General features: G+C 49.1%; 1 protein-coding gene and 1 long non-coding RNA gene across 2 annotated transcripts in view; both read left to right on the top strand.

Moving 5' to 3' along the window:
• LOC311109562 (cell adhesion molecule CEACAM5-like) overlaps positions 1–19,792 on the top strand; it is a gene marked incomplete at its 5' end in the record, with an annotated part of 33,525 nt that extends 13,733 nt beyond the window's left edge. Inside the window, 4 exons of the mRNA XM_084152482.1 lie at positions 7,307–7,591; positions 7,761–8,033; positions 18,997–19,281; positions 19,432–19,792. Coding sequence (XP_084008608.1) covers positions 7,307–7,591; positions 7,761–8,033; positions 18,997–19,281; positions 19,432–19,757 — 1,169 coding nt within the window. The 3' untranslated portion in view covers positions 19,758–19,792. The remainder of the gene's footprint in view (positions 1–7,306; positions 7,592–7,760; positions 8,034–18,996; positions 19,282–19,431) is intronic.
• A 56-nt stretch (positions 19,793–19,848) lies between these two features.
• LOC311109883 lies at positions 19,849–25,420 on the top strand. Its single transcript, XR_014610651.1, has 3 exons — positions 19,849–19,930; positions 24,824–24,850; positions 25,360–25,420. It is a non-coding gene; the product is annotated as an uncharacterized lncRNA (long non-coding RNA).
• The last annotated feature ends 1,476 nt before the right edge of the window (positions 25,421–26,896 follow it).

The following is a 26,896-nucleotide window of genomic DNA, read 5'->3' as shown; positions in this document are numbered from 1 at the left end:
CATTATGTTATCAGTAAGTGTTTCTGTGTGTGTGTGTACGTGTGTGTGTGTGTACATGTGTGTTTACGTGTGTGTGTGAAACAACATTTTTCGGTAAACTTTCCAAATGTCGACAAAACAAAATACGCTAGACAAGGTGGGATCTTTAATTGCGCTTTTATGCGCTTTTATGGTTATAATAACCATCATATGGAAATAAACTTGGTCACGCGATGACATGTAGTGTGGTCCTCCTACTACGACTCGGGATAGCATGCAGTTTATTAGGCTACAGATTAAACACATGATGATGAACTTCACAGGGTGGTGAATGTGCAAGGTTATGAGTTTGATGCTCCTTTCCAATAAATATTGACGTTCTTATTCTGGTGACATGATGATCGATGCTTTGTTGCAATTTGATAAATACAAATAATTTCGCTCTTATCCATAATAATCTCATAATGTAGATACCTTAGCTGTAGATAACAGTTATGTAGATAACAGTCTATATAACACAACAGTCTATATAACGCAAAGGATTTGGACAAACCATCAGTAGAGTGTAAAATGCGATGGAAACCCAATTAAACTTGTATTTTTTATTCGGTACATGGGAATTTAATGGCATAATTTGTATTTTCACTACGTCATCATACAGCCTTGTCATGAGCACTCTCTCTCCCTGGTAGCAACATTAATTGCATTCAAATCTCTGCCACTCTGCTCACTCTCTCCCTACTCTGCCTAACGAGCTCCACCTGGCTCCGCCCTGCTCTGCTCTTGTTACCTGGCCAGCTGCACTGCATTTCCCACTCACCATCCTCACCTTGCCTCACTCTGTTCTAATTACTCTGCCAGCTGAACTGCATTTCCCCACTAACCTCTCCCAGTATATCAAGCCCTGTTTTTCAGCCAAGCCCTGTCAGATCGTCTTCAAACCCGGACCAGTAACCTGCCTGTCTGCGCTCTGACTCCTGTTTGTGATACCGATCCTTTCTTGACTGCCTCCTTGTTCTACTGCCCCGTCTATCCCGACCTGCCTTCTGGACCTCGACTACTCTCCGATCTTCAGCCCCTCCGGTAACTCGATTCTGCCTTCTGTCTCTCACCACGATATTTGCCCAGCCCTGATCTGTACTTCTGCCTGCCATTCATATTGCTGTTGTGTGTGTGTTCCCCCAGGTCTCCGACCACCAGATGAGCGTGCCCAGACGCTTCACCACCCTCAGCCCGATACGCCGCTCCATCACTGGGGAACACACACACTAAGCACTTGGACTGGACACCCCCGGACATTTGGTGACCCCCGGAGCACAGGTACCCACAGGACCCTGTAAAACCCCAGAGCCCCAAGCACCCCTGGAACCCCTGACACCCCTGGCACTCCTCTTCCCGCCTGAAACCTTCAATAAAGAACTCTGAATTTGAACTTGCGCTCTTGGGTCCTCTTCTGTCCGTGACAGAACGATCTGACCATCATGGACCCAGCGCACTCCCTGACCACGATGGAAGAAGAGCCAGAGATGACTGCCCTACAGCGACTGGAACGCTCTGAGGGAGACATAAATCGGATGGCTGGCGACATCGCTTCCCTTCTCCAGCTATTCAACCAGCAGCAACAACAGTTCCAACTGCAGCAACAACAGCTAGCCCAAGCCCTGCAACTACTCTCAAACCCGGCTACTCCACCTGCACCCCCCCCTGGTCCTTCTGTTCCTGTACCACCGACACTCCTTCATCCCTCCGCTGGAGGTCCCAATGCTGCAGGCCCGGCAGTGCTGCCACCAGATCCCCACGCTCCTGAACCAAAGATTGGGAACCCGGAACGTTTTGATGGCAACCAGAAGCAAGTAAGACCATTCTTGAGCAGCTGCCGAATCCAGTTTGCACTACAGCCCAGGACTTTCTCAACAGAGGGAGCCAAGGTGGGGTATGTCATCACACATCTCACCGGTCGAGCTCGGTTGTGGGGAACGGCGGAATTCGACCGGCAAACCCCAGCCTGTGCCTCCTTCAGTGCCTTTGAGGAGGAGATGTTAAAGGTCTTTGACCTAGGCTCGCCAACAGCCGAAGCGTCACAAGCTCTGCTCACCATCCGTCAGGGCAATCGGACAGTGGCAGACTTCTCCATTGACTTTCGTACCCTGGCCAGTCAAAGCTCGTTTAACCCAGAGGCACTGGTGCAAGCCTTCCTCCATAGCCTGGCGGACTATATCAAAGACGAGCTTGTTTCCCATGACCCGCCCTCAACGCTTGATGCCGCCATTGACCTTGCCGTCCGCATTGACCGCCGTATACAGACCCGGAGGAGGGAGAAGGGCCGTCTCAGTCAACCTGCCATCCGCACTCGGGTCGATACCGCTTCTGTCCAGCCCCTGCCTGTCAAGTCCCATAGCCAACTCAATCAGCCTGAGCCCATGGAGATTGGCCGTGCCTCTCTGACTCCCGAGGAGCGTCGGCGCCGTCTAAGCTCCAACCTTTGCCTCTACTGTGGTGGCGAAAATCACCGTGTCGCCACTTGTCCGGCAAAAGCCGCAGCTCACCAGGTGTAGGGGAGATCCGGGTGAGCTCAACAAGCCTTCAGTCTCCCTCCATCCGAAAGACCCTGCTTCATCTCCGCCTTCAGCTTTCTGACAAGACTCATACATTGGCCGCCCTTGTGGATTCCGGAGCCGAAGCAAACATCATGGACCCTGAGCTTGCACAGCAACTGGGCGTGAACCATCATCAACTGACACAACCCATTCCTGCACGAGCCCTGGATGGGCATCATCTTGGCACTGTCACTCATATCTCCGCCCCTGTGACAATCCTGCTGTCAGGAAACCACCAGGAGTCCATCCAGTTTCACCTCCTACACTCACCTGGCCAACCACTCATTCTTGGATACCCGTGGCTCCGTCAGCACAACCCCCACATCGACTGGGAGACAGGAACAGTCCGTGAGTGGGGAAGGAGTTGTCACCAGACCTGTTTAAGGGGGGCCACCCTGCCCGTTCACCGGGAAAGATCTAGCGCTACCCCCGACATATCCAATGTTCCGGCCTGTTACCACAGCCTGAAAGAGGTGTTCAACAAATCCAAGGCGACATCTCTACCCCCACACAGACCCTATGACTGCGCGATTGATCTCCTGCCTGGCACAGCACCTCCCAAGGGTCGTCTGTATTCACTGTCAGCCCCGGAAAGAAAGGCCATGGAGGACTACATTAATGACTCTCTTGCCGCCGGGATAATTAGACCGTCATCTTCCCCCGCAGGAGCGGGATTCTTCTTTGTCGGCAAGAAGGACGGTTCTCTTCGTCCATGCATAGATTACCGGGGTCTGAACGACATCACGGTTAAGAATCGCTACCCACTGCCCTTACTTTCGTCTGCCTTCGAACTGCTGCAGGGAGCCACTGTATTCACAAAGCTGGACCTTCGCAATGCCTACCATCTGGTGCGGATGAGGGAGGGAGACGAATGGAAGACAGCGTTCAACACACCAACCGGCCACTATGAATATCTCGTCATGCCCTTCGGCCTCACCAATGCCCCAGCAGTTTTTCAAGCCCTAGTGAATGATATCCTCAGGGACATGCTAAATACGTTCGTATTTGTGTACCTTGACGATATTTTAATATTCTCAAAGACTCTGTCAGAACACACGCACCACGTCCAGTTGGTCCTGCGCCGCCTGCTGGAGAACTCTCTTTTCGTGAAGGCAGAGAAGTGCGAGTTCCATGCCAAAACCGTTTCATTCCTGGGGTATGTGGTGACCGAGGGCAGCATTCAGATGGATCTCACGAAGGTGTCGGCTGTCACTTCCTGGCCAGTTCCTGAGTCTCGGAAAAAGTTGCAACAGTTCCTGGGCTTTGCCAACTTTTATAGGAGATTCATCAGAAACTATAGCACAGTGGCTGCACCCCTCACGGCGCTAACCAGCACTAAACAACCGTACCAATGGACATCAGCTGCTGATAAGGCCTTCAATATCCTCAAGACATGTTTCACTTCTGCTCCCATCCTCCAGATGCCAGATGCAGCAAGGCAGTTTGTGGTGGAGGTAGATGCTTCGGACGTGGGAGTGGGTGCAGTGCTTTCTCAAAGAGCAGCTGAGGATGGCAAGATGCACCCCTGTGCCTTCTACTCCCGTCGGCTAACCCCTGCCGAATGCAACTACGACATTGGGAACCGCGAGCTGTTGGCTGTCAAGCTCGCCCTTGAAGAATGGCGGCACTGGTTAGAGGGGTCAAAGGAACCATTCGTAGTGTGGACAGACCACAAGAACCTGGAGTATATCCAAACAGCCAGGAGGCTGAACTCCCGTCAACAGCGGTGGTCTCTGTTCTTTACGCGCTTCAATTTCACGCTCTCCTACCGCCCGGGATCTCGCAACATCAAACCTGATGCTCTTTCCCGGATGTTTCAGAAGGACGAGACCACCGCCATGACAGCCCCCATTCTTCCCAGCCACTTGGTCGTAGCGGCCCTCACCTGGGAGATCGAGAAGCAGGTCATGGAGGCTCTTCGGGACCAGCCAGGTCCAAGCACCAGCGCCCCCAACCGTCTGTTTGTTCCAGCAAATCTCAGGTCACCTGTGATTCAGTGGGGGCACGAATCCCGTCTGGCCTGTCATCCCGGCATCACTCGCACCCTTCATCTGGTCCGCCAGCGGTTCTGGTGGCGGCGGATGAGACGGGATGTCAGAGAATTCATCCGAGCTTGTCCCACTTGTAACCGAAACAAGACCCCCAACCAGCCTCCTGCTGGGTTGCTGCAACCCCTACTCATACCCAAGAGGCCCTGGTCCCACGTTTCACTGGACTTTGTTACGGGCCTTCCGCCCTCTGACGGACACACAGTCATCCTTACCATTGTTGACCGCTTTAGTAAGATGACCCACTTCGTGCCCCTTCCCAAACTACCCTCTGCTAAAGAGACCTCCCAGGTGGTCCTGGAACATGTGTTTCGTATCCATGGCCTACCCCAGGATATAGTGTCAGACCGGGGCCCGCAATTCTCAGCAACCTTTTGGAAGGAGTTCTGTCATCTCCTTGGGGCCACCGCCAGCCTATCGTCTGGATTCCACCCGCAGTCAAACGGCCAGACTGAACGCATGAACCAGGAGCTGGAGAAGGCACTGAGGTGTGTGGCTTCCCAAAATCCCCGGGCCTGGGCTCAACACCTGCTCTGGGTGGAATATGCCCATAATTCACTCACCAGTTCCTCCACCGGGCTCTCCCCCTTTCAGTGTGTCTACGGGTATCAACCTCCACTGTTTGCCAGCCAGGAGGCGGATGCCACCTGTCCGTCTGCTCTTGCGTATGCCCGCCGCTGCCGCCGCACTTGGGCCCAGGCTCGCACTGTGCTCCTGAAGTCTGGAACCAGCTACGCCGTCGGTGCCAACCGACGGAGGACCCCAGCACCTACTTACCGGGTTGGTCAGAAGGTCTGGCTGTCTGCCCGGGATCTGCCGCTGCGGGTTGAATCACGAAAGCTGGCCCCTCGCTTCATTGGTCCTTTTCTTGTGCAGAAAGTCATCAGTCCAACGGCGGTCCGACTTCAGTTGCCCGCTTCCATGCGGGTCCACCCCACCTTCCACGTCTCCAAGGTCAAGCCGGTCCATGAAAGTCCCCTGGTCCCTGCAGCTCCGGCGCCACCTCCTCCGCGCCTCGTAGATGGCGGTCCTGTCTTCACCGTCCGGCGGCTGCTCCGCTCTAGGCGAAGGGGTAGGGGTCTCCAGTACCTCGTTGACTGGGAGGGATATGGTCCAGAGGAGAGGACCTGGATCCCGGCCAGGAGGATAGTGGACCGGACCCTTATCACTGACTTCCACCGACTACATCCTGATCAGCCTGCAATCCGTAGGGGCCGTCCAAGAGGGGTTCCTAGCCGTCCTGCCCGCCCTGCTTCCTGTCCTGTGCCTGACCCTGCTCCTGTCTCAGTGCCTGTCCTGTCTCCCGACCGTGACCCTCCAGCTCCTTCTGAGGATGAGGAGATTCACTCGGACCGCTCGGAGGAGTTCTGACCCGCCGCCTGCTCCCCTCCACCCTCCCGGCATGATGTTGTTCTTGGGACTTCTGGGGCCGTCCCTTGGAGGGGGGGTCCTGTCATGAGCACTCTCTCTCCCTGGTAGCAACATTAATTGCATTCAAATCTCTGCCACTCTGCTCACTCTCTCCCTACTCTGCCTAACGAGCTCCACCTGGCTCCGCCCTGCTCTGCTCTTGTTACCTGGCCAGCTGCACTGCATTTCCCACTCACCATCCTCACCTTGCCTCACTCTGTTCTAATTACTCTGCCAGCTGAACTGCATTTCCCCACTAACCTCTCCCAGTATATCAAGCCCTGTTTTTCAGCCAAGCCCTGTCAGATCGTCTTCAAACCCGGACCAGTAACCTGCCTGTCTGCGCTCTGACTCCTGTTTGTGATACCGATCCTTTCTTGACTGCCTCCTTGTTCTACTGCCCCGTCTATCCCGACCTGCCTTCTGGACCTCGACTACTCTCCGATCTTCAGCCCCTCCGGTAACTCGATTCTGCCTTCTGTCTCTCACCACGATATTTGCCCAGCCCTGATCTGTACTTCTGCCTGCCATTCATATTGCTGTTGTGTGTGTGTTCCCCCAGGTCTCCGACCACCAGATGAGCGTGCCCAGACGCTTCACCACCCTCAGCCCGATACGCCGCTCCATCACTGGGGAACACACACACTAAGCACTTGGACTGGACACCCCCGGACATTTGGTGACCCCCGGAGCACAGGTACCCACAGGACCCTGTAAAACCCCAGAGCCCCAAGCACCCCTGGAACCCCTGACACCCCTGGCACTCCTCTTCCCGCCTGAAACCTTCAATAAAGAACTCTGAATTTGAACTTGCGCTCTTGGGTCCTCTTCTGTCCGTGACAAGCCTTTTATCCGCAAAAACTCAGTTTAATGGAAACATATCTCTGGTGGGAAAATGTGCATATTGTTTTAATGCAGATTTTTGAATATTCACATGAAAATCAGTCGCAAATTGGATGGAAACCTAGCTGGTGATATAATAGTGGACAACCTCAGAGGCAGGGTGTACCCAAAGATTTTCATCTATGGTGTAGCGTAGATACATTTCCGCTCCAGTGGTGGTGGTGAGGGGGCAAATACTGGCAAAGTGGGCAGACTAGATAGACCAGGTACGCCCAGCAAGCAGAATTCTTGACATAAAAAGTAAAGGTTCATAATAATGTCACTTTCAATGCCAATAAGGTTAGGACCACATATTCATACCCTAACCATAATGTGTTACTCTGGATACATTGATACTCTTTTACATGTATGAAATGTCTGCTTTTCCAGATGATCTTTATCATAAAGTGGGAGGTGAGCTCGTGTTGAAGCCAGACAAGTCTACAGTGCCTGGCCCCATCACAGGCATCATATGGAAGCATGGGAAGAACAAGGTGGCAGAGTGGGACAAGGATTTTGGTATGGAAATCTATGCTCCCTTCAATGGCCGCACAACCCTGGACCAGACTACTGGAGAGCTGAGAATCAGTGGATTGACGAAAACAGACAGTGGAGTTTATTCTGTGGAGTTCAACAGCAAACTGCTTGACAAGACATATAAACTGTCTGTTATCAGTAAGTGTTTATGTGTGTGTGTGTGTGTGTGTGTGTGTGTGTGTGTGCATACATCTGTGTGTATGTACATGTGTGTATGTGTGCGCGTGGTCGTGCACGAAACAGCAGGTTATTCAGTGCCTCACAAGCATTTTCCCAAATTATTCCTGTTTCTTTCCTCTATTTACAGAAGCAGTCCCGAAACCCACAATCACTTCATCCTGTACCCCAGACAAAACCTCCTGCACTCTGACCTGTGAAGGTGACACCACTGATGCTGAACCCATCACCTACAGCTGGAAAGTGGGAGAGGGGGAGTGGGAGGTCTTAGATAAACAGATGAATCTCTTTAAGAGCGACACTGGCAAACCAACCAATGGTTACAAGTACATCTGCAAGCTGAAGAATTCTGTTAGTGGGGAAGGGGAAGTCAGCGAGACAGTTGGAGAGGTGTTTGGCTCAGGTGAGTGGACACTCATAAGTGTGCTACTGTCTTATGTATTGATATGTCAGTAACACTGCCAGTGTTGTAGGACATTTTGAATGCTGCACTATGTTGAAAACAATCAGTGAGGTTTATTATGTGGAGTTCAACAGCAAACAAACTGCTTTAGCGGACATATACATTATTACATTTACATTTTAGTCATTTAGCAGACGCTCTTATCCAGAGCGACTTACAGGAGCAATTAGGGTTAAGTGCCTTGCTCAAGGGCACATTTACGTCATTTAGCAGACGCTCTTATCCAGAGCGACTCACAAATTGGTGCATTCACCCTATAGCCAGTGGGATAACCACTTTACAAATTTTTTTTTTTGGGGGGGGTAGAAGGATTACTTTATCCTATCCCAGGTATTCCTTAAAGAGGTGGGGTTTCAAATGTCTCCGGAAGGTGGTGAGTGACTCCGCTGTCCTGGCGTCGTGAGGGAGCTTGTTCCACCATTGGGGTGCCAGAGCAGCGAACAGTTTTGACTGGGCTGAGCGGGAACTATGCTTCCGCAGAGGAAGGGGAGCCAGCAGGCCAGAGGTTGATGAACGCAATGCCCTCGTTTGGGTGTAGGGACTGATCAGAGCCCGAAGGTACAGAGGTGCCGTTCCCCTCACTGCTCCATAGGCAAGCACCATGGTCTTGTAACGGATGCGAGCTTCAACTGGAAGCCAGTGGAGTGTGCGGAGGAGGGGGGTGACGTGAGAGAACTTGGGAAGGTTGAACACCAGACGGGCTGCGGCATTCTGGATGAGTTGTAGGGGTTTAATGGCACAGGCAAGGAGGCCAGCCAACAGCGAGTTGCAGTAATCCAGACGGGAGATGACAAGTACCTGGATTAGGACCTGTGCCGCTTCCTGTGTAAGGCAGGGTCGTACTCTCCGAATGTTGTAGAGCATGAACCTGCAGGAGCGGGTCACCGCCTTGATGTTAGCGGAGAACGACAGGGTGTTGTCCAGGGTCACGCCAAGGCTCTTCGCACTCTGGGAGGAGGACACAACAGAGTTGTCAACCGTGATGGCGAGATCATGGAACGGGCAGTCCTTCCCCGGGAGGAAGAGCAGCTCCGTCTTGCCAGGGTTCAGCTTGAGGTGGTGATCCGTCATCCATACTGATATGTCTGCCAGACATGCAGAGATGCGATTCGCCACCTGGTTATCAGAAGGGGGAAAGGAGAAGATTAGTTGTGTATCGTCAGCGTAGCAATGATAGGAGAGGCCATGTGAGGATATGACAGAGCCAAGTGACTTGGTGTATAGGGAGAAAAGGAGAGGGCCTAGAACTGAGCCCTGGGGGACACCAGTGGTGAGAGCACGTGGTGCGGAGACAGCTTCTCGCCACGCCACTTGGTAGGAGCGACCGGTCAGGTAGGACGCAATCCAGGAGTGAGCCGCGCCGGAGATGCCCAGCTCGGAGAGGGTGGAGAGGAGGATCTGATGGTTCACAGTATCAAAGGCAGCAGACAGGTCTAGAAGGACAAGAGCAGAGGAGAGAGAGTTAGCTTTAGCAGTGCGGAGAGCCTCCGTGACACAGAGAAGAGCAGTCTCAGTTGAATGACCAGTCCTGAAACCTGACTGGTTTGGATCAAGAAGGTCATTCTGAGAGAGACAGCAAGAGAGTTGGCTAAAGACGGCACGCTCAATAGTTTTGGAAAGAAAAGAAAGAAGGGATACTGGTCTGTAGTTGTTGACATCAGTGGGATCGAGTGTTGGTTTTTTGAGAAGGGGAGCAACTCTCGCTCTCTTGAAGACGGAAGGGACATGGCCAGCGGTCAAGGATGAGTTGATCAGCGAGGTGAGGTAGGGGAGAAGGTCAGCGGAGATGGTCTGGAGAAGAGAGGAGGGGATGGGGTCAAGCGGGCAGGTTGTTGGGCGGCCTGCAGTCACAAGTCGCAGGATTTTATCTGGAGAGAGAGGGGAGAAAGAAGTCAAAGCATAGGGTAGGGCAGTGTGAGTAGGACCAGTAGTGTCATTAGACTTAACAAACGAGGATCGGATGTCGTCAACCTTCTTTTCAAAGTGGTTGACGAAGTCATCCACAGAGAGAGAGGGGGGGGGGTTGGGGGGGGATTCAGCAGGGAGGAAAATGTGGCAAAGAGCTTCCTAGGGTTAGAGGCAGATGCTTGGAATTTAGAGTGGTAGAAAGTGGCCTTAGCAGCAGAAACAGATGAAGAAAATGTAGAGAGGAGGGAGTGAAAAGATGCCAGGTCGGCAGGGAGTTTAGTTTTCTTCCATTTCCGCTCCGCTGCCCGGAGCTCTGTTCTGTGAGCTCGCAATGAGTCATCAAGCCACGGAGCTGGAGGGGAGGACCGAGCCGGCCGGGAGGATAGGGGACACAGAGAGTCAAAGGATGCAGAAAGGGAGGAGAGGAGGGTTGAGGAGGCAGAATCAGGAGATTGGAGGGAGAAGGATTGAGCAGAGGGAAGAGATGATAGGATGGAAGAGGAGAGAGTAGTGGGAGAGAGAGAGCGAAGGTTGCGGCGGCGCATTACCATCTGTGTAGGGGCAGAGTGAGTAGTGTTGGAGGAGAGCGAGAGAGAAAAGGAAACAAAGTAGTGGTCGGAGACATGGAGGGGAGTTGCAGTGAGATTAGTAGAAGAGCAGCATCTAGTAAAGATGAGGTCAAGCGTATTGCCTGCCTTGTGAGTAGGGGGGGACGGTGAGAGGGTGAGGTCAAAAGAGGAGAGGAGTGGAAAGAAGGAGGCAGAGAGAAATGAGTCAAATGTGGACATAGGGAGGTTGAAATCCCCCAAAACTGTGAGGGGTGAGCCATCCTCAGGAAAGGAACTTATCAAGGCGTCAAGCTCATTGATGAACTCTCCAAGGGAACCTGGAGGGCGATAGATGACAAGGATATTAAGCTTAAATGGGCTAGTGACTGTGACAGCATGGAATTCAAATGAGGAGATAGACAGATGGGTTAGGGGAAAAATTGAGAATGTCCACTTGGGAGAGATGAGGATTCCTGTGCCACCACCCCTCTGACCAGATGCTCTCGGGGTATGCGAGAACACATGGTCAGACGAGGAGAGAGCAGTAGGAGTAGCAGTGTTTTCAGTGGTAATCCATGTTTCCGTCAGCGCCAGGAAGTCGAGGGACTGGAGGTTAGCATAGGCTGGGATGAAGTCAGCTTTGTTGGCAGCAGAACGGCAGTTCCAGAGGCTGCCTGAGACCTGGAACTCCAGGTGTGGGGTGCGTGCAGGGACCACCAGGTTAGAGAGGCAGCAGCCACGCGGTGTGAGGCGTTTGTGTATTCTGTGCAGAGAGGAGAGAACAGGGATAGGCAGAGGCATAGTTGACAGGCTGTAGCAAATGGCTACAATAATGCAGAGGAGATCGGAATGAAATGAACTAAACATCTGGGAGAGGAGAGAGCAGGGCCTCCCTCACCAAAACTTCCACCTCAGAAACTATAATTGTTTCACTGAACCACCCGAACAAAAACTCTCCCAACTTCCACCTTTAGAAATCAGAATTGTTGTGAACCACAGCGGTTCAATGTTTAAAGGAATAGACTCAACCCACTTTATTCAGCTAGCTAACTATGACACCATAGCTAACTAGCATGCTAGCATCCAATAACACACAGTTTAGCACCAACACTTGGTGTCACGGTTTCGGCCGAGACTGCTCCTCCTCCTGGTTCGGGCAGGCTTCGGCGGTCGTCGTCCCCGGAGTACTAGCTGCCACCGATCTATGTTTCATGTTCGTTTGGTTTTGTCTGGATGTTGTACACCTGTGTCTTGTTAGTCCTCGTTAGTGTCCTATTTAGTTCTCGTTGTGTGTGCTTGTCGTTGTGTGTGATTGCGCTTCTGTTTCGTGTTTGGAGCTACATTTTTCACTCCAGTGTTTTGTAGAGGGTTGTTTGCACATGTTTGTGCGTCATTCGTTTTGTCGCCTGTGTGCGTCGTGCTTTTTGCCTTCGGGCTTATTGTGCTTCTGTTGTATATATATAATATATATTGCACTAAAGCCTTTGGACTGAGCCTCTGCGTCCTGCGCATGATTCCTACACCACACCCACCTTCAGCACGCCTTGACAGAATCACACACCATACAATGGAATCAGCAGGATCGGCAGTGTCGCTCGGCTGTGTCGCTCGAGGAGCATCTCCGTGGGCAAGAGGACCAGATCCAACAACTGGAGACCGCTCTACAGGAGGTAATCAACATCATGCACCGATGGGAGGCCAGCAGGGTACCCACACCTCCACCTACCCTGTCCATTCCATCGGTCGGTCCACCAGTCCCAGGTTCGGAACCCAGGGGGATTCGGCTCTCGCTCCCGAGGGCGTATGACGGAACAGCTGCCGGGTGTCAGGGGTTCCTCCTGCAGGTGGAGCTCTACCTGGCCACTGTACACCCGGTGCCCTCGGGATACGAGAGCGTTTCCGCCCTCATCTCCTGTCTCACGGGCAAGGCGTTGGAGTGGGCTAACGCCGAGTGGAGGAAGATGGACGCCAACACCATCACCTACGCCGAGTTCTCCCGCCGCTTCAAGGCCGTGTTCGACCATCCACCTGAGGGCAAAGCGGCGGGGGAGCGTCTAGTCCATTTGAGACAGGGGAGGAGGAGCGCTCAGGTGTTCGCTCTAGAGTACCGGACTCTAGCGGCGGATGCAGGGTGGAATGAACGGGCTCTCATCGACCATTTTCGATGTAGCCTACGAGAGGACGTTCAACGTGAGTTGGCCTGCAGGGATACCCATCTTACCTTCGACCAGTTGGTCGATATGTCCATCCGTCTGGACATCCTGCTGGCCACCCGTGGACGTCCCGAGGGGAGTCCGTCCATTCCGCCCTCCGGCACCTCAGAGCCGAGCCCTATGGAGCTCGGGGGTGCCGGCGCTAGAGAACGGAGTAGGAAGAGCCCGAGGGGGCCTGTCTCCTGCACCAAGTGCGGTCGTGGAGGGCACACTACGGCCAGGTGCGGGGGAGGGTTCTCCGGGAGTAACGACAACAGGCCACGCACTGGCGGGGCCTCCCAGGTGAGTAGACGTCCCACTTACCCAGAGCTTTCTGTTGCACACTTTTGTATACCTGTTTGTTTTCCACAGGTTGCACCTCATTCCCAGCATAAGGCGCTAGTAGATTCAGGCGCAGCTGGGAATTTTGTTGATCGTAAGTTTTGTTTTGAGTTAGGGATCCCTCTCCTACCTGTTGACAAACCTTTTCCCGTTCATGCCTTAGACAGCCGCCCGTTGGGGTCGGGGTTGATCAGGGAGATCACAGCGCCACTTCGGATGTGTGCGCAGGGGGGTCATGAGGAGACTATACAGTTGTATCTGATCGACTCTCCTGCGTACCCAGTGGTGCTGGGGATTCCCTGGTTAAGCACCCATAACCCTGCTATTTCGTGGCAACAGAGGGCTCTCGATGGGTGGTCTGCTCAGTGCGAGGGGCGATGTCTGGGTGTTTCCGTGGGGGCGACTTCGGTGGAAAGTCCAAACCAAGTGCCCGCACTGCACATTCCGCCTGAATATGGGGATTTAGCACTCGTGTTTAGCAAAACTAGGGCGACGCAGTTGCCTCCTCATAGACAGGGGGATTGTGCGATTGATCTCCAGGCAGGAGCAGCGCTCCCATGGAGCCATGTGTATCCTTTGTCTCAAGAGGAGAGAAAAGCTATGGAGACTTATATAGCCGAATCTTTGAGACAAGGATACATTCGGCCCTCCACTTCTCCCGCCTCCTCGAGCTTCTTTTTTGTGAAAAAGAAAGATGGAGGGTTGCGCCCGTGCATTGATTACCGTGGTCTCAATCAGATTACTGTGAAATACAGTTATCCACTCCCTCTGATTGCGACCATGACGGAGTCATTGCATGGAGCGCGGTTTTTCACAAAACTGGATCTCAGGAGCGCGTATAACTTGGTGCGCATTAGGGAGGGTGACGAATGGAAGACAGCGTTTAGTACCACGTCAGGTCATTTCGAATATCTCGTCATGCCATATGGGTTGATGAATGCTCCATCAGTCTTCAAATCCTTCGTAGATAACATTTTCCGGGATATGCAGGGACAAGGGGTGGTCGTGTACATTGATGACATTCTGGTGTACTCGTCTACCCGAGCCGAGCATATAACCCTGGTGCGTCGTGTATTGAGGAGGCTGTTGGAGCACGACCTATATGTCAAGGCAGAGAAATGTCTGTTTTTCCAGGAGTCGGTCTCCTTTTTGGGTTATCGGTTGTCCGCGTCAGGGGTGAGAATGGAGGAGGATCGTGTGTCCGCTGTGCGTAATTGGCAAACCCCAACTACTGTAAAAGAGGTGCAGCAGTTTTTGGGCTTTGCGAATTACTACCGGAGGTTTATCCGGGGTTTTGGACAGGTGGCAGCTCCCATCACGTCCCTTCTGAAGGGGGGTCCGGTGCGCCTGCAGTGGTCAGCCGATGCGGACAGGGCCTTTAGGAGACTGAAGGACCTGTTTACGTCGGCTCCGGTGCTAGCGCATCCGGATCCCGCATTACCCTTTCAGGTCGAGGTAGACGCGTCTGAGGCTGGTATAGGGGCCGTTCTCTCTCAACGGTCCGGCACGCCACCTAAACTCCGCCCCTGTGCCTTTTACTCTAAGAAGCTCAGCCCGGCGGAGCGTAACTATGACGTTGGGGACAGGGAGCTGTTAGCTGTAGTTCAAGCCCTTAAGGTGTGGAGGCATTGGCTTGAGGGGGCTCAACACCCTTTCCTCATTTTGACTGACCATCGGAACCTGGAGTACATCCGGGCAGCGAGGAGACTGAACCCTCGCCAGGCTCAATGGAGTATGTTTCTCACCAGGTTCGTATTTAAAATCACGTACATCCCTGGGTCCCAGAATGGTAAGGCAGATGCGCTGTCCCGGCGGTATGACACGGAGGAGAGGTCCGTTGAGCCCACTCCCATACTACCGGAGTCTTGCCTTGTGGCACCGGTGGTGTGGGAGGTCGATGCCGAAATCGAGCGAGCGTTGCGTACCGACCCCAGCCCTCCACAGTGTCCTGAGGGTCGGAGGTACGTTCCGCGCGAGATTCGGGATCGACTCATTTACTGGGCTCACACGTCACCCTCCTCTGGACATCCGGGTATCGGCCGGACAGTGCATTGCCTTAGCACTAAATACTGGTGGCCCACTTTGGCTAGGGATGTGAGGGTTTATGTCTCCTCCTGCTCGGTGTGTGCCCAGTGTAAGGCGCCCCGACATCTGCCCAGGGGTAAGTTACAACCCCTGCCCGTTCCACAACGACCATGGTCCCACCTCTCGGTGGATTTTGTGACAGACCTTCCCCTCTCTCAGGGGAATACCACCATCCTGGTCGTTGTGGACCGGTTCTCTAAGGCCTGTCGTCTTCTCCCTATGTCGGGTCTTCCTACTGCCCTACAGACCGCTGAGGCCCTATTTACCCATGTCTTCCGGCATTACGGGGTACCCAAGGATATAGTGTCTGATCGAGGTCCCCAGTTTACCTCTCGTGTTTGGAGAGCGTTCATGGAGCGTTTGGGGGTCTCGGTTAGCCTTACCTCAGGGTACCACCCGGAGAGTAACGGGCAGGTAGAACGTGTCAACCAGGATGTGGGTAGGTTTCTGAGGTCGTATTGCCAGGACCGGCCGGAGGAGTGGGCACGGTACATTCCCTGGGCCGAGATGGCCCAGAACTCTCTCCGCCACTCCTCTACTAACCTAACCCCCTTCCAATGTGTGTTAGGTTACCAGCCGGTTCTGGCACCCTGGCAGCAGAGCCAGATCGAGGCCCCTGCGGTGGATGATTGGATGAGGCGCTCGGAAGAGACGTGGAACGCTGCCCACGTCCACCTGCAGCGGGCCGTCCTTCGTCACAAGGCGAGCGCCGATCTCCACCGCAGTGAGGGGCCGGTGTACGCACCCGGAGATCGAGTCTGGCTCTCTACCAGAAACCTACCCCTCCGCCTGCCCTGCCGGAAGCTGGGTCGGCGGTTTGTGGGGCCCTTTAAAGTCCTGAGAAGATTGAACGAGGTGTGTTATAGATTACATCTACCTGTTGAGTATAAGAATATTAACCCCTCGTTCCATGTGTCTCTTCTCAGGCCGGTGGTAGCTGGTCCACTCCAGGACAATGAGATAGGGGAGACTCCTCCGCCCCCACTGGACATCGAGGGGGCTCCGGCGTACACCGTTCGGTCCATCTTGGACTCTAGACGCCGGATGGGGGGTCTCCAGTATCTCGTGGAGTGGGAGGGGTACGGCCCGGAGGAGCGGTGCTGGGTGCCGCGGAGGGACATCCTAGACCCATCTCTCCTGTCGGAGTTCCACCGGGACCATCCCGCGCGCCCTGCTCCGCGTCCTCCTGGTCGTCCCCGAGGCCGGGGTCGGCGCACGGCTGGAGCCGCGCGTCAAGGGGGGGGTACTGTCACGGTTTCGGCCAAAACTGCTCCTCCTCCTGGTTCGGGCAGGCTTCGGCGGTCGTCGTCCCCGGAGTACTAGCTGCCACCGATCTATGTTTCATGTTCGTTTGGTTTTGTCTGGATGTTGTACACCTGTGTCTTGTTAGTCCTCGTTAGTGTCCTATTTAGTTCTCGTTGTGTGTGCTTGTCGTTGTGTGTGATTGCGCTTCTGTTTCGTGTTTGGAGCTACATTTTTCCCTCCAGTGTTTTGTAGAGGGTTGTTTGCACATGTTTGTGCGTCATTCGTTTTGTCGCCTGTGTGCGTCGTGCTTTTTGCCTTCGGGCTTATTGTGCTTCTGTTGTGTATATATATAATATATATTGCACTAAAGCCTTTGGACTGAGCCTCTGCGTCCTGCGCATGATTCCTACACCACACCCACCTTCAGCACGCCTTGACACTTGGTCACAACAAACCACCAATAGTGTGTTAACACACTAAGCAGATAATTCGTGTCCGTGTCTAGTTCCTTTCATAACGCAGCAATAATTAAACGTTGGCTAGCTAGCACAAATATATTGTATTTAGCTGCCACAGTACAGCACACAATGGCTACTGTGTTGATTCTGTTCGAAAAACGGCTAGCTAGCTAGCTTCGTGCTACACCCGGCACCGCCGAAAACAATGCCAACCTACAGTAACTACCCACAACAGCCCACGATGCCTAACTATGACACCATAGCTAACTAGCATGCTAGCATCCAATAACACACAGTTTAGCACCAATACTTGGTTACAACAAACTACCAATAGTGTGTTAACACACTAAACAGATAATTCGTGTCCGTGTCTAGTTCCTTTCATAACGCAGCAATAATTAAATGTTGGCTAGCTAGCACAAGTATATTGTATTTAGCTACTACAGTACAGTTAGCTGGTCGTGTTGGCTAGCTAGCAATGGCTACTGTGTTGACTTTGTTTGAAGAACGGCTAGCTAGCTAGCTTCGTGCTACACCCGGCACCGCCGAAAAACAATGCTAACCTACAGTAACTACCCACAACAGCCCACGATGCCTAACTATGACGCCATAGCTAACTAGCATGCTAGCATCCAATAACACACAGTTTAGCACCAATACTTGGTTACAACAAACTACCAATAGTGTGTTAACACACTAAACAGATAATTCGTGTCCGTGTCTAGTTCCTTTCATAACGCAGCAAAAATTAAACGTTGGCTAGCTAGCACATTAACATTGGAAACAACTCTCCACCATTGCTAAACGTTACCAGTAGCTACCCGCTAGCTAGCTAGCCTCGTGCTTCGCCGGGCTCCGGCGTAAACAATACTTACCTACAATAATTACCTACGGAAACCTACAATAACTACCTAAATAACTACCTAAATAAACTACCTACAATACCTAACTACAACTACCTACCTACGATCTACATACATGGTTTAAGCTTTACTCAACACCATATAAGAAGCCAAGCTTACCTCCTGCTAGAGAAAACACAACCTCTCCCGACCACTGCAGAACGACCACGTAAGTGTTTATGTGTGTGTGTACGTGTGTATGTGTGTGTACATGTGTGTTTACGTGTGTGTGTGAAACAACATTTTAAGGTAAACTTTCCAAATGTCGACAAAACAAAATACGCTAGACAAGGTGGGATCTTTAATTGCGCTTTTATGCGCTTTTATGGTTATAATAACCATCATATGGAAATAAACTTGGTCACGCGATGACATGTTGTGTGGTCCTCCTAGTACGACTCGGGATAGCATGCAGTTTATTAGGCTACAGATTAAACAAATGATGATGAACTTCACAGGGTGGTGAATGTGCAAGGTTATGAGTTTGATGCTCCTTTCCAATAAATATTGACGTTCTTATTCTGGTGACATGATGATCGATGCTTTGTTGCAATTTGATAAATACAAATAATTTCGCTCTTATCCATAATAATCTCATAATGTAGATACCTTAGCTGTAGATAACAGTTATGTAGATAACAGTCTATATAACACAACAGTCTATATAACGCAAAAGATTTGGACAAACCATCAGTAGAGTGTAAAATGCGATGGAAACCCAATTAAACTTGTATTTTTTATTCGGTACATGGGAATTTAATGGCATAATTTGTATTTTCACTACGTCATCATACAGCCTTTTATCCGCAAAAACTCAGTTTAATGGAAACATATCTCTGGTTGGAAAATGTGCATATTGTTTTATGCAGATTTTAGAATATTCACATGAAAATCAGTCGCAAATTGGATGGAAACCTAGCTGGTGATATAATAGTGGACAACCTCAGAGGCAGGGTGTACCCAAAGATTTTCATCTATGGTGTAGCGTAGATACATTTCCACTCCAGTGGTGGTGGTGAGGGGGCAAATACTGGCAAAATGGGCAGACTAGATAGGCCAGGTACGCCCAGCAAGCAGAATTCTTGACATAAAAAGTAAAGGTTCATAATAATGTCACTTTCAATGCCAATAGGGTTAGGACCACATATTCATACCCTAACCATAATGTGTTACCCTGGATACATTGATACGCTTTTACATGTATGAAATGTCTGCTTTTCCAGATCTTTATCATAAAGTGGGAGGTGAGGTCGTGTTGAAACCAGACAAGGCCACTGTGCCTGGCCCCATCCCAAGCATCTTATGGAAGCATGGGAAGAAAAAGGTGGCAGAGTGGGACAATGATTTTGGTGGTCTGGAAATCTATGCTGCCTTCAAAGGCCGCACAACCCTGGACCAGACTACTGGAGAGCTGAGAATCAGTGGATTGACGAAAACAGACAGTGGAGTTTATTCTGTGGAGTTCAACGGCAAACTGCTTGACAAGACATATAAACTGTCTGTTATCAGTAAGTGTTTCTCTGTGTGTGTGTGTGTGTGTGTGTGTGTGTGTATATACATGTGTGTATGTGTGTGTGTGGTCTTGTAGAAACAGCAGGTTATTCAGTGCCTCACAAACATTTCCCCAAATTATTCCTGTTTCTTTCCTCTATTTACAGAGGAAGTCCCCAAACCCACAATCACTTCATCCTGTAACACCAACAAAACCACCTGCACTCTGACCTGTGAAGGTGACACCACTGATGCTGAACCCGTCACCTACAGCTGGAAAGTGGGAGAGGGGGAGTGGGAGGTCTTAGACAAACAGATTAATGTCTCTAAAAGCGACACTGGCAAACCAACCAATGGTTACAAGTACATCTGCAAGCTGAAGAATTCTGTTAGTGGGGAAGGGGAAGTCAGCGAGACAGTTGGAGAGGTGTTTGGCTCAGGTGAGTGGACACTCATAAGTGTGCTACTGTCTTATGTATTGATATGTCAGTAACACTGCCAGTGTTGTAGGACATTTTGAATGCTGCACTATGTTGAATACCTGATCAATTTCTTTCAATACAAAAATGTATATATATTCTTTTTCAGAGCCTTCCACAGTTGGTGGTGTTGTTGGTGGTGTTGTCCGTGGTTTACTTGTCGCAGGGCTTGCTATCACCATAATAGGTAAGAACAGCACCTCTATAGTAACAGAGCACTGCACATGTACATATTTCTGAAGCACAGATTGACATAACAGCAGCAACAACAGTGAGCTATACCCCCTGAAGGGGATACCTGTTCTACCTGTATTTACAGTAGTGTTCAGGCTACTGCTACAGACAAGACAGGGGGTTAGATGCACCACCTGCCGTAGGGCACAGTCTTCATAATGTGTCACAGTGAGGCACCAATTTGGACCTCGCACAGTATGGATTAGCCTAATCTGAATTAATTAATTAATCAGCAAAAAGGATGGTAATTACTTTGTGGTAACCTAAAAATATGTTTAGTGTTCAATGGATATTGCATAGATGTGAAATCGCTGGCTAGATTATTTTACCTTTGTCATAGGCTACATCCATCCTGTTTTTGTTTTTTTATCGAGTGGCTCAACAGGCAAGTTTTACTTTAACTTTTATAGCAAGCTCATGTCTGCTACGTAGGCTGAAGACATAGCCACAGTCAACATACTACACAACTGTTTGTTACAAACAAACTAGAACAATTATTTCAAAGAAAAGGCTCACAGTGCCTCATGAAAGCACTGAAAGCCATTAATTACCAATGGAAGAGTAGTGAAGTGTGCGGGGGACAGTTGGTAGCATGGGCGAGGGTCCTGAACAGGGCGGGAACAAAGTTGGGGAAAACTGAACTTTATGCAAATGCTTCCTGCCATCGCTGCATGCTTGAAGTACATCACATCGCAAGTCAATAAAACATAATGTTAGGAAACTGCTAGTAATAAGCCATGTGTAGAATTTCAATTGTTTACTCCTTGCTTCCTTCTCAAAAACCCATTGGAGGAAAATGTCATAGGGGAGGGACCTATGACTTTCTCATCCAATGGGTTTTGAGAAGTAGGAGAGAGGATGCAAGGAGTATGCCATTGAGATTCTCCCCTAGTCGCACAAGTATGCTATGTTTTCGATACCATATCGACCATCCACTATAACTGTACTATGTGACTGTGCATAAGGCCTATCTGCAGGTCCATACAAGGATGGTTCATTTTGGCTGTGTGTGTGTGTGGGTGCCTTTACCATACGAAATATGGAGTTTCCAGGGTTGGTAGGTTACATGTAATCAGTTATTTGTTTTCAGGGTCAGCATTTGAACTCGGCCTTGTAAGCTTTGTTGTAATCTGATAGCCAGGGAATTGGGAGGTGGGGGAGTCCTCCTTTTTGGTGACCATTGGAAACCAAAAGCTATTTTATTGCTATTAAAATATAGGTTGTGATAGCTGTAGCCTAATTGGTACCTTCATTCATTCGGCCCAGTAGGCTAGTTCAATTTTGGTTTCATGTATTGTTATAAAAATAAACACAACTGAACAACTTCCCCAAAATACAAGTCCTTTTTTTTATATAAAGCTTGGCTACTTATGGTTTTTAGTCCTCTGCAGTCGTTTGTGTGCTCTCCTCCTGTGTCATTGAAGACACTATAATGACTTCCCACCAACATTGTCTCGTGCTCTTCCCATTTCTACAAAGACGTTGGTGGAAAGTCATTATAGATCTACACTGTATGCACCATTCCACAAGGATGGCTATAGCCTAGGGGTCAAGGGTGGCTATAGCCTAGGGGTCAAGGGTGGCTATAGCCTAGGGGTCAAGGATGGCTATAGCCTAGGGGTCAAGGGTGGCTATAGCCTAGGGGTCAAGGGTGGCTATAGCCTAGGGGTCAAGGGTGGCTATAGCCCAGGGGATCGGCATCCTTTTTCATCTGGAGTGCCAATTTCTAAAGTTCAGCGTGCCAGTTATGATTTTCATATATGCATTGTAGGCTACCTAACCGTGCCCAGAAAATGTCTAACTGCCCAAAGACTGAATAATTCTATAGCTGTCTACTAAACAGAGGCACTGTCCATTTTGAACCACGCCACGGAGCTCCACTATTCCTACCTGTACCGAGGCACTGTCCATTCAGTGGTGCTGAATTACGGACACAGCCTTACACGCTGACTAGACCGGGCACGCGCGTGCATCCGCGTGCGCCATCGCGCACATGTTGATTTTGTACACACCAGATGCAATCAGGACACGCAGTTTGAAGTGTCAAAACGAACTCTGAACCAACTATATTCATTTGGGGACAGGTCTCCACAGAGGAACTTTGGAGCTCTGTCAGAGTGACCAGCGGGTTCTTGGTCACCTCCCTGAACAAGACCCTTCTCCCCCGATTGCTCAGTTTGGCCGGGCAGCTAGCTCTAGGAAGAGTATTGGTGGTTCCAAACTTCTTCCATTTAAGAATGATGGAGGCCACTGTGTTCTTGGGGAACTTCAATGCAGCAGACATTTTTTAGTACCCTTCCCCAGATCTGTGCCTCGACACAATCCTGTCTCTGACCTCTACGGACAATTCCTTCAACCTCATGGCTTGGTTTTTGCTCTGACATGCACTGCCAACTTTGGGACCTTATATAGACAGGTGTGTGCCTTTCCAAATCATGTCCAATCAATTGAATTTACCACAGGTGGACTCCAATCAAATTGTAGAAACATCTCAAGGATAATCAATGGAAACAGGATGCACCTGAGCTGAATTTAGAGTCTCATAGCAAAGGGTCTGAATACTTATGTAAATAAGGTATTTCTGTTTTCTTTTTTTTAAATACATTTGCAAACATTTCTAAAACCTGTTTTCGCTTTGTCATTATGGGGTATTGTGTGTAGATTGATGAGGATATATATTTTTTCATCCATTTTACAATAAGGCTGTAACGTACAGTTGAAGTCGGAAGTTTACATACACTTAGGTTGGAGTCATTAAAACTTGTTTTTCAACCACTCCACAAATGTCTTCTTAACAAACTATAGTTTTCGCAAGTCGGTTAGGAAATCTACTTTGTGCATGACACAATTGTTTACAGACAGATTATTTCACTTCTAATTCACTGTATCAAAATTCCAGTGGGTCAGAAGTTTACATACACTAAGTTGACTGTGCCTTTAAACAGCTTGGAAAATTCCAGAGAAATGATGTCATGGCTTTAGAAGCTTCTCATAGGCTAATTGACATAATTTGAGTCAATTGGAGGTGTACCTGTGGATGTATTTCAAGGCCTACCTTCAAACTCAGTGCCTCTTTGCTTGACATCATGGGAAAATCAAAAGAAATAAGGCAAGACTTCAGCATTTTTTTTGTAGACCTCCACAAATCTGGTTCATCCTTGGGAGCAATTCCCAAACGCCTAAAGGTACCACGTTCATCTGTACAAACAATAGTACGCAAGTATAAACACCATGGGACCACGCAGCCGTCATACTGCTCAGGAAGGAGAAGCGTTCTGCCTCCTAGAGATGAACGTACTTTGGTGCGAAAAGTGCAAATCAATCCCAGAACAACAGCAAAGGACCTTGTGAAGATCCTGGAGGAAACAGGTACAAAAGTATCTATATCCACAGTAAAACAAGTCCTATATCGACATAACCTGAAAGGCCGCTCAGCAAGGAAGAAGCCACTGCTCCAAAACCGCCATAAAAAAGCCAGACTACGGTTTGCAACTGCACATGGGGACAAAGATCGTTCTTTTTGTAGAAATGTCCTCTGGTCTGATGAAACAAAAATAACTGTTTGGCCATAATGACCATTGTTACGTTTGGAGGAAAAACGGGGAGGCTTGCAAGCTGAAGAACACCATCCCAAGCGTGAAGCACGGGGGTGGCAGCATCATGCTGTGGGGGTGCTTTGCTGCAGGAGGTACTGGTGCACTTCACAAAATAGATGGCATCATGAGGAAATAAAATTATGTGGATATATTGAAGTGACATCTCAAGACATCAGTCAGGAAGTTAAAGCTTGGTCGCAAATGGGTCTTCCAAATGGACAACGACCCCAAGCATACTTCCAAAGTTGTGTCAAAATGGCGCAAGGACAACAAAGTCAAGGTATTGGAGTGGCCATCACAAAGCCCTAACCTCAATCCTATAGAATATTTGTGGGCAGAAGTGAAAAAGTGTGTGCAAGCAAGGAGGCCTGACTCAGTTAAACCAGCTCTGTCAGGAGGAATGGCCAACATTCACTCAATTTATTGTGGGAAGCTTGTGGAAGGCTACCCAAAATGTTTGACCCAAGTTAAACAATTTAAAGGCAATGCTACCAAATACTAATTGAGTGTATGTAAACTTCTGACCCACTGGGAATGTGATGAAATAAATAAAAGCTGAAATAAATCATTCTCTCTACTATTATTCTGACATTTCACATTCTTAAAATAAAGTGGTGATCCTAACTGACCTAAAACGGAATTTTTACTAGGATTAAATGTCAGTAATTGTGAAAAACGGAGTTTAAATTTTTTTGCTAAGGTGTATGTAAACTTCCGACTGTAACAGAATGTGGAAGGGGTCTGAATACTTACCGAAGGCACAGTATGTGTAAATGTATTTTGCAATGCGAGCAGTGTGGTCAGCATGTTAGCGCCCTTTAAAAAGGCATGTGTATATTTTGTGATTTTTGTCATTCTTTGAGTTTGTTTGTCTTCATTTGTCATTGTCGATTGGAGGCCTAAATAAGTCCCTTGATGTATGCCTTTTATTTTGATGCATGTGTAGGATTTATCTAGCATAGTTTGCATTCGTCATCAGCTGTTTTATGCACCGGTTACTTTCACATTGATGTTGGCATTTGAAGTCGGCCTTGTGCAGGTACTGTAAGCGTGCTCTCGGAAATTATGTCTTCTTGTTGCAGCTTAAGCATGTAAATGTGGGTGAAGACATACTCATTAGCTGATAGAATGGTTAATGCACAGACTTGTACTTTAAGAGGGGTTATTACTAACTCTGTTAAACCTAACACATAAGCTACAGAACCATGGATCAACCTGGAAAATAAAATATGTATTTTTTTACCCCTCAGGAATGTTGGTGTGGAAGAAAAAGAAAGGTAGGATGATTCTCTGTCTCTTCCTGTGTCAAAGGCGTCAGTGAAATGCGGTGGGCGAAGTCAAACGCAGGACACAGAGCTGATCCGAAAACTTACTTTACTTGAAAGTAAACTGAGAATACACAATCTCCACACAGGGAGGAAATAACCTGCACACTAACGACTGCCGATCACGAATACAATCACACACAACACACAGTGGAAGACAGAGGGTTAACTAGGGAAGACAATACAACATAATGGGAAACAGGTGTACACAATCAAGACAAAACAAGTCGAACACAGAAACATAGATCGGTAGCAGCTAGTACTCCGGTGACGACGTACGCCGAAGCCTGCCCGAGTAAGGAGGAGGGGCAGCCTCGGCTGAATCCGTAACATCCTGTCTCAATTCTTCATACTCACTGATTCACAAAACAATTAGAACATTTGGATTCCAGTGAAAACCAAGAACCATTTGAATGAAAATGTTAATAATGTCTTACATTTGTGTCTCTTTTTCATCTCAGAAAATCCAGATGACACCATGAGGGAAAGTTTGAGCAAGGTTTTTTGTGGAATTTGTGGTAAGTGTTACCCTAACTTGACTCTGGTCCCTATTCAACCTGCTAACAGGGTCCCCAAAGTAATACAAACACAACATCATTCATTCCTTCCATTATTCCTTTCATATTTTCAACCTTCCATGTGCTGCACACATGCTTCCACACAGAACAGGACAGGAGTGTTGTTTTTGTCCCAACCCAGAAATCCAGAAACCTCTTTTAATCGAATTAGGGCCCCTACTTAGTAACAGGTATCTCCTATCGTGTGCGCTTGAATGCGTGCCTACGTGTGTTTGTGTGAGATAAAGCGAGAGTGCGAGTGCACAGAAGTAATCCCACAACCCACAATATTTCGTTTTCTCATCATAATCTTATGCAAACTTAAAGGGCAAATACATCTTAAATTCAATGAACATCTTCTACTCTATTTGCTGTAAAAAATGTTGATGGATGGTGTAACTTTACAGGGGATGCCGGCAACAATCAGAATTCTGTTGCCCTGGATACTGTTTATAGCAATGTAGGGTAAGTTCAGGTCGCCAACCTTGGATCTTCAGGGGTTCTGTCTGGGGTCGGCATGGATACTGTAGGCACTGTAGGGGAGAAGTCTCCTAGAGAACACTCCATGAATCAGAATAATAACAATCAGCCCACTAACACAGGTAATAACACTAACATACCTTTTACATTGTACTTCTATGGGGCCATTTTGACAATACAGATATGTGGAGATGTAGCCAGAAATGTGGTTCTCATATTATTTGTGGTGGCATTTATTTGAAGAACAAGTTTTTGTTACATCTACATACAGTATGAGAAGGTGATTACTAGCGTGAGTTTAAAGTTAGCAGTCTGTGGACTAGCCTATATAAATGTGTATTATGCAGTTGGAATCTGCAAGGAAAATGTGCTTTAAATGAAGTGCCGTGATGAGTATTTGAAATAACCTGTTTGGTTTTGGTTTCTCTTCACATCTATGCATTTTTGCACTGTCAAAATGTCGCCTATAGAAGTAACACTGTGAATAAAAATTGTCACTGTCGCCCCTTGCTAGTTTGTACTGTTGAAAAGCCAATTATTTCACAATCTTCTGCTTTATTTGATCTGCTACATGGTTGTCAATCAGAACATTTTGAGTTCTGAGAACTGTTTCCATGTTGTTTTGTTTGATATGACTATTACCGGTTTAGAGATGTGCCTTGTTTCAGAACGTCCCAAGACCTTTGCAGGTTTTGTGTCTTTAAGAGCTTATGGTTAAAGCGTTCATCTACTGCAGGGGTAGACAACCCTGGTCCTGGAGGACCGCAGGCACTTCATGTTTTTGATTTAACCGACCTGGAAGACCAGGTGTGTTGAATTTAGGCAATCACTGAACTGATCAATTAACTCAGTTGATCTGGTGTGGTGCCTAGTTGGAAGAAAATCATGCAGTACCTCCAGAACTCCAGGAACAGGGTTGCCTATCCCTGATCTACTGTATGTTACAAATCAAAAAGTTGGA

The sequence above is a fragment of the Coregonus lavaretus genome (assembly GCF_964263955.1).
Source record: "Coregonus lavaretus genome assembly, chromosome: 35".
Lineage (NCBI taxonomy): Eukaryota > Metazoa > Chordata > Actinopteri > Salmoniformes > Salmonidae > Coregonus > Coregonus lavaretus.
Note: the sequence above shows the minus strand (reverse complement) of the source record. Positions and strands in the feature narration are given on the sequence as shown.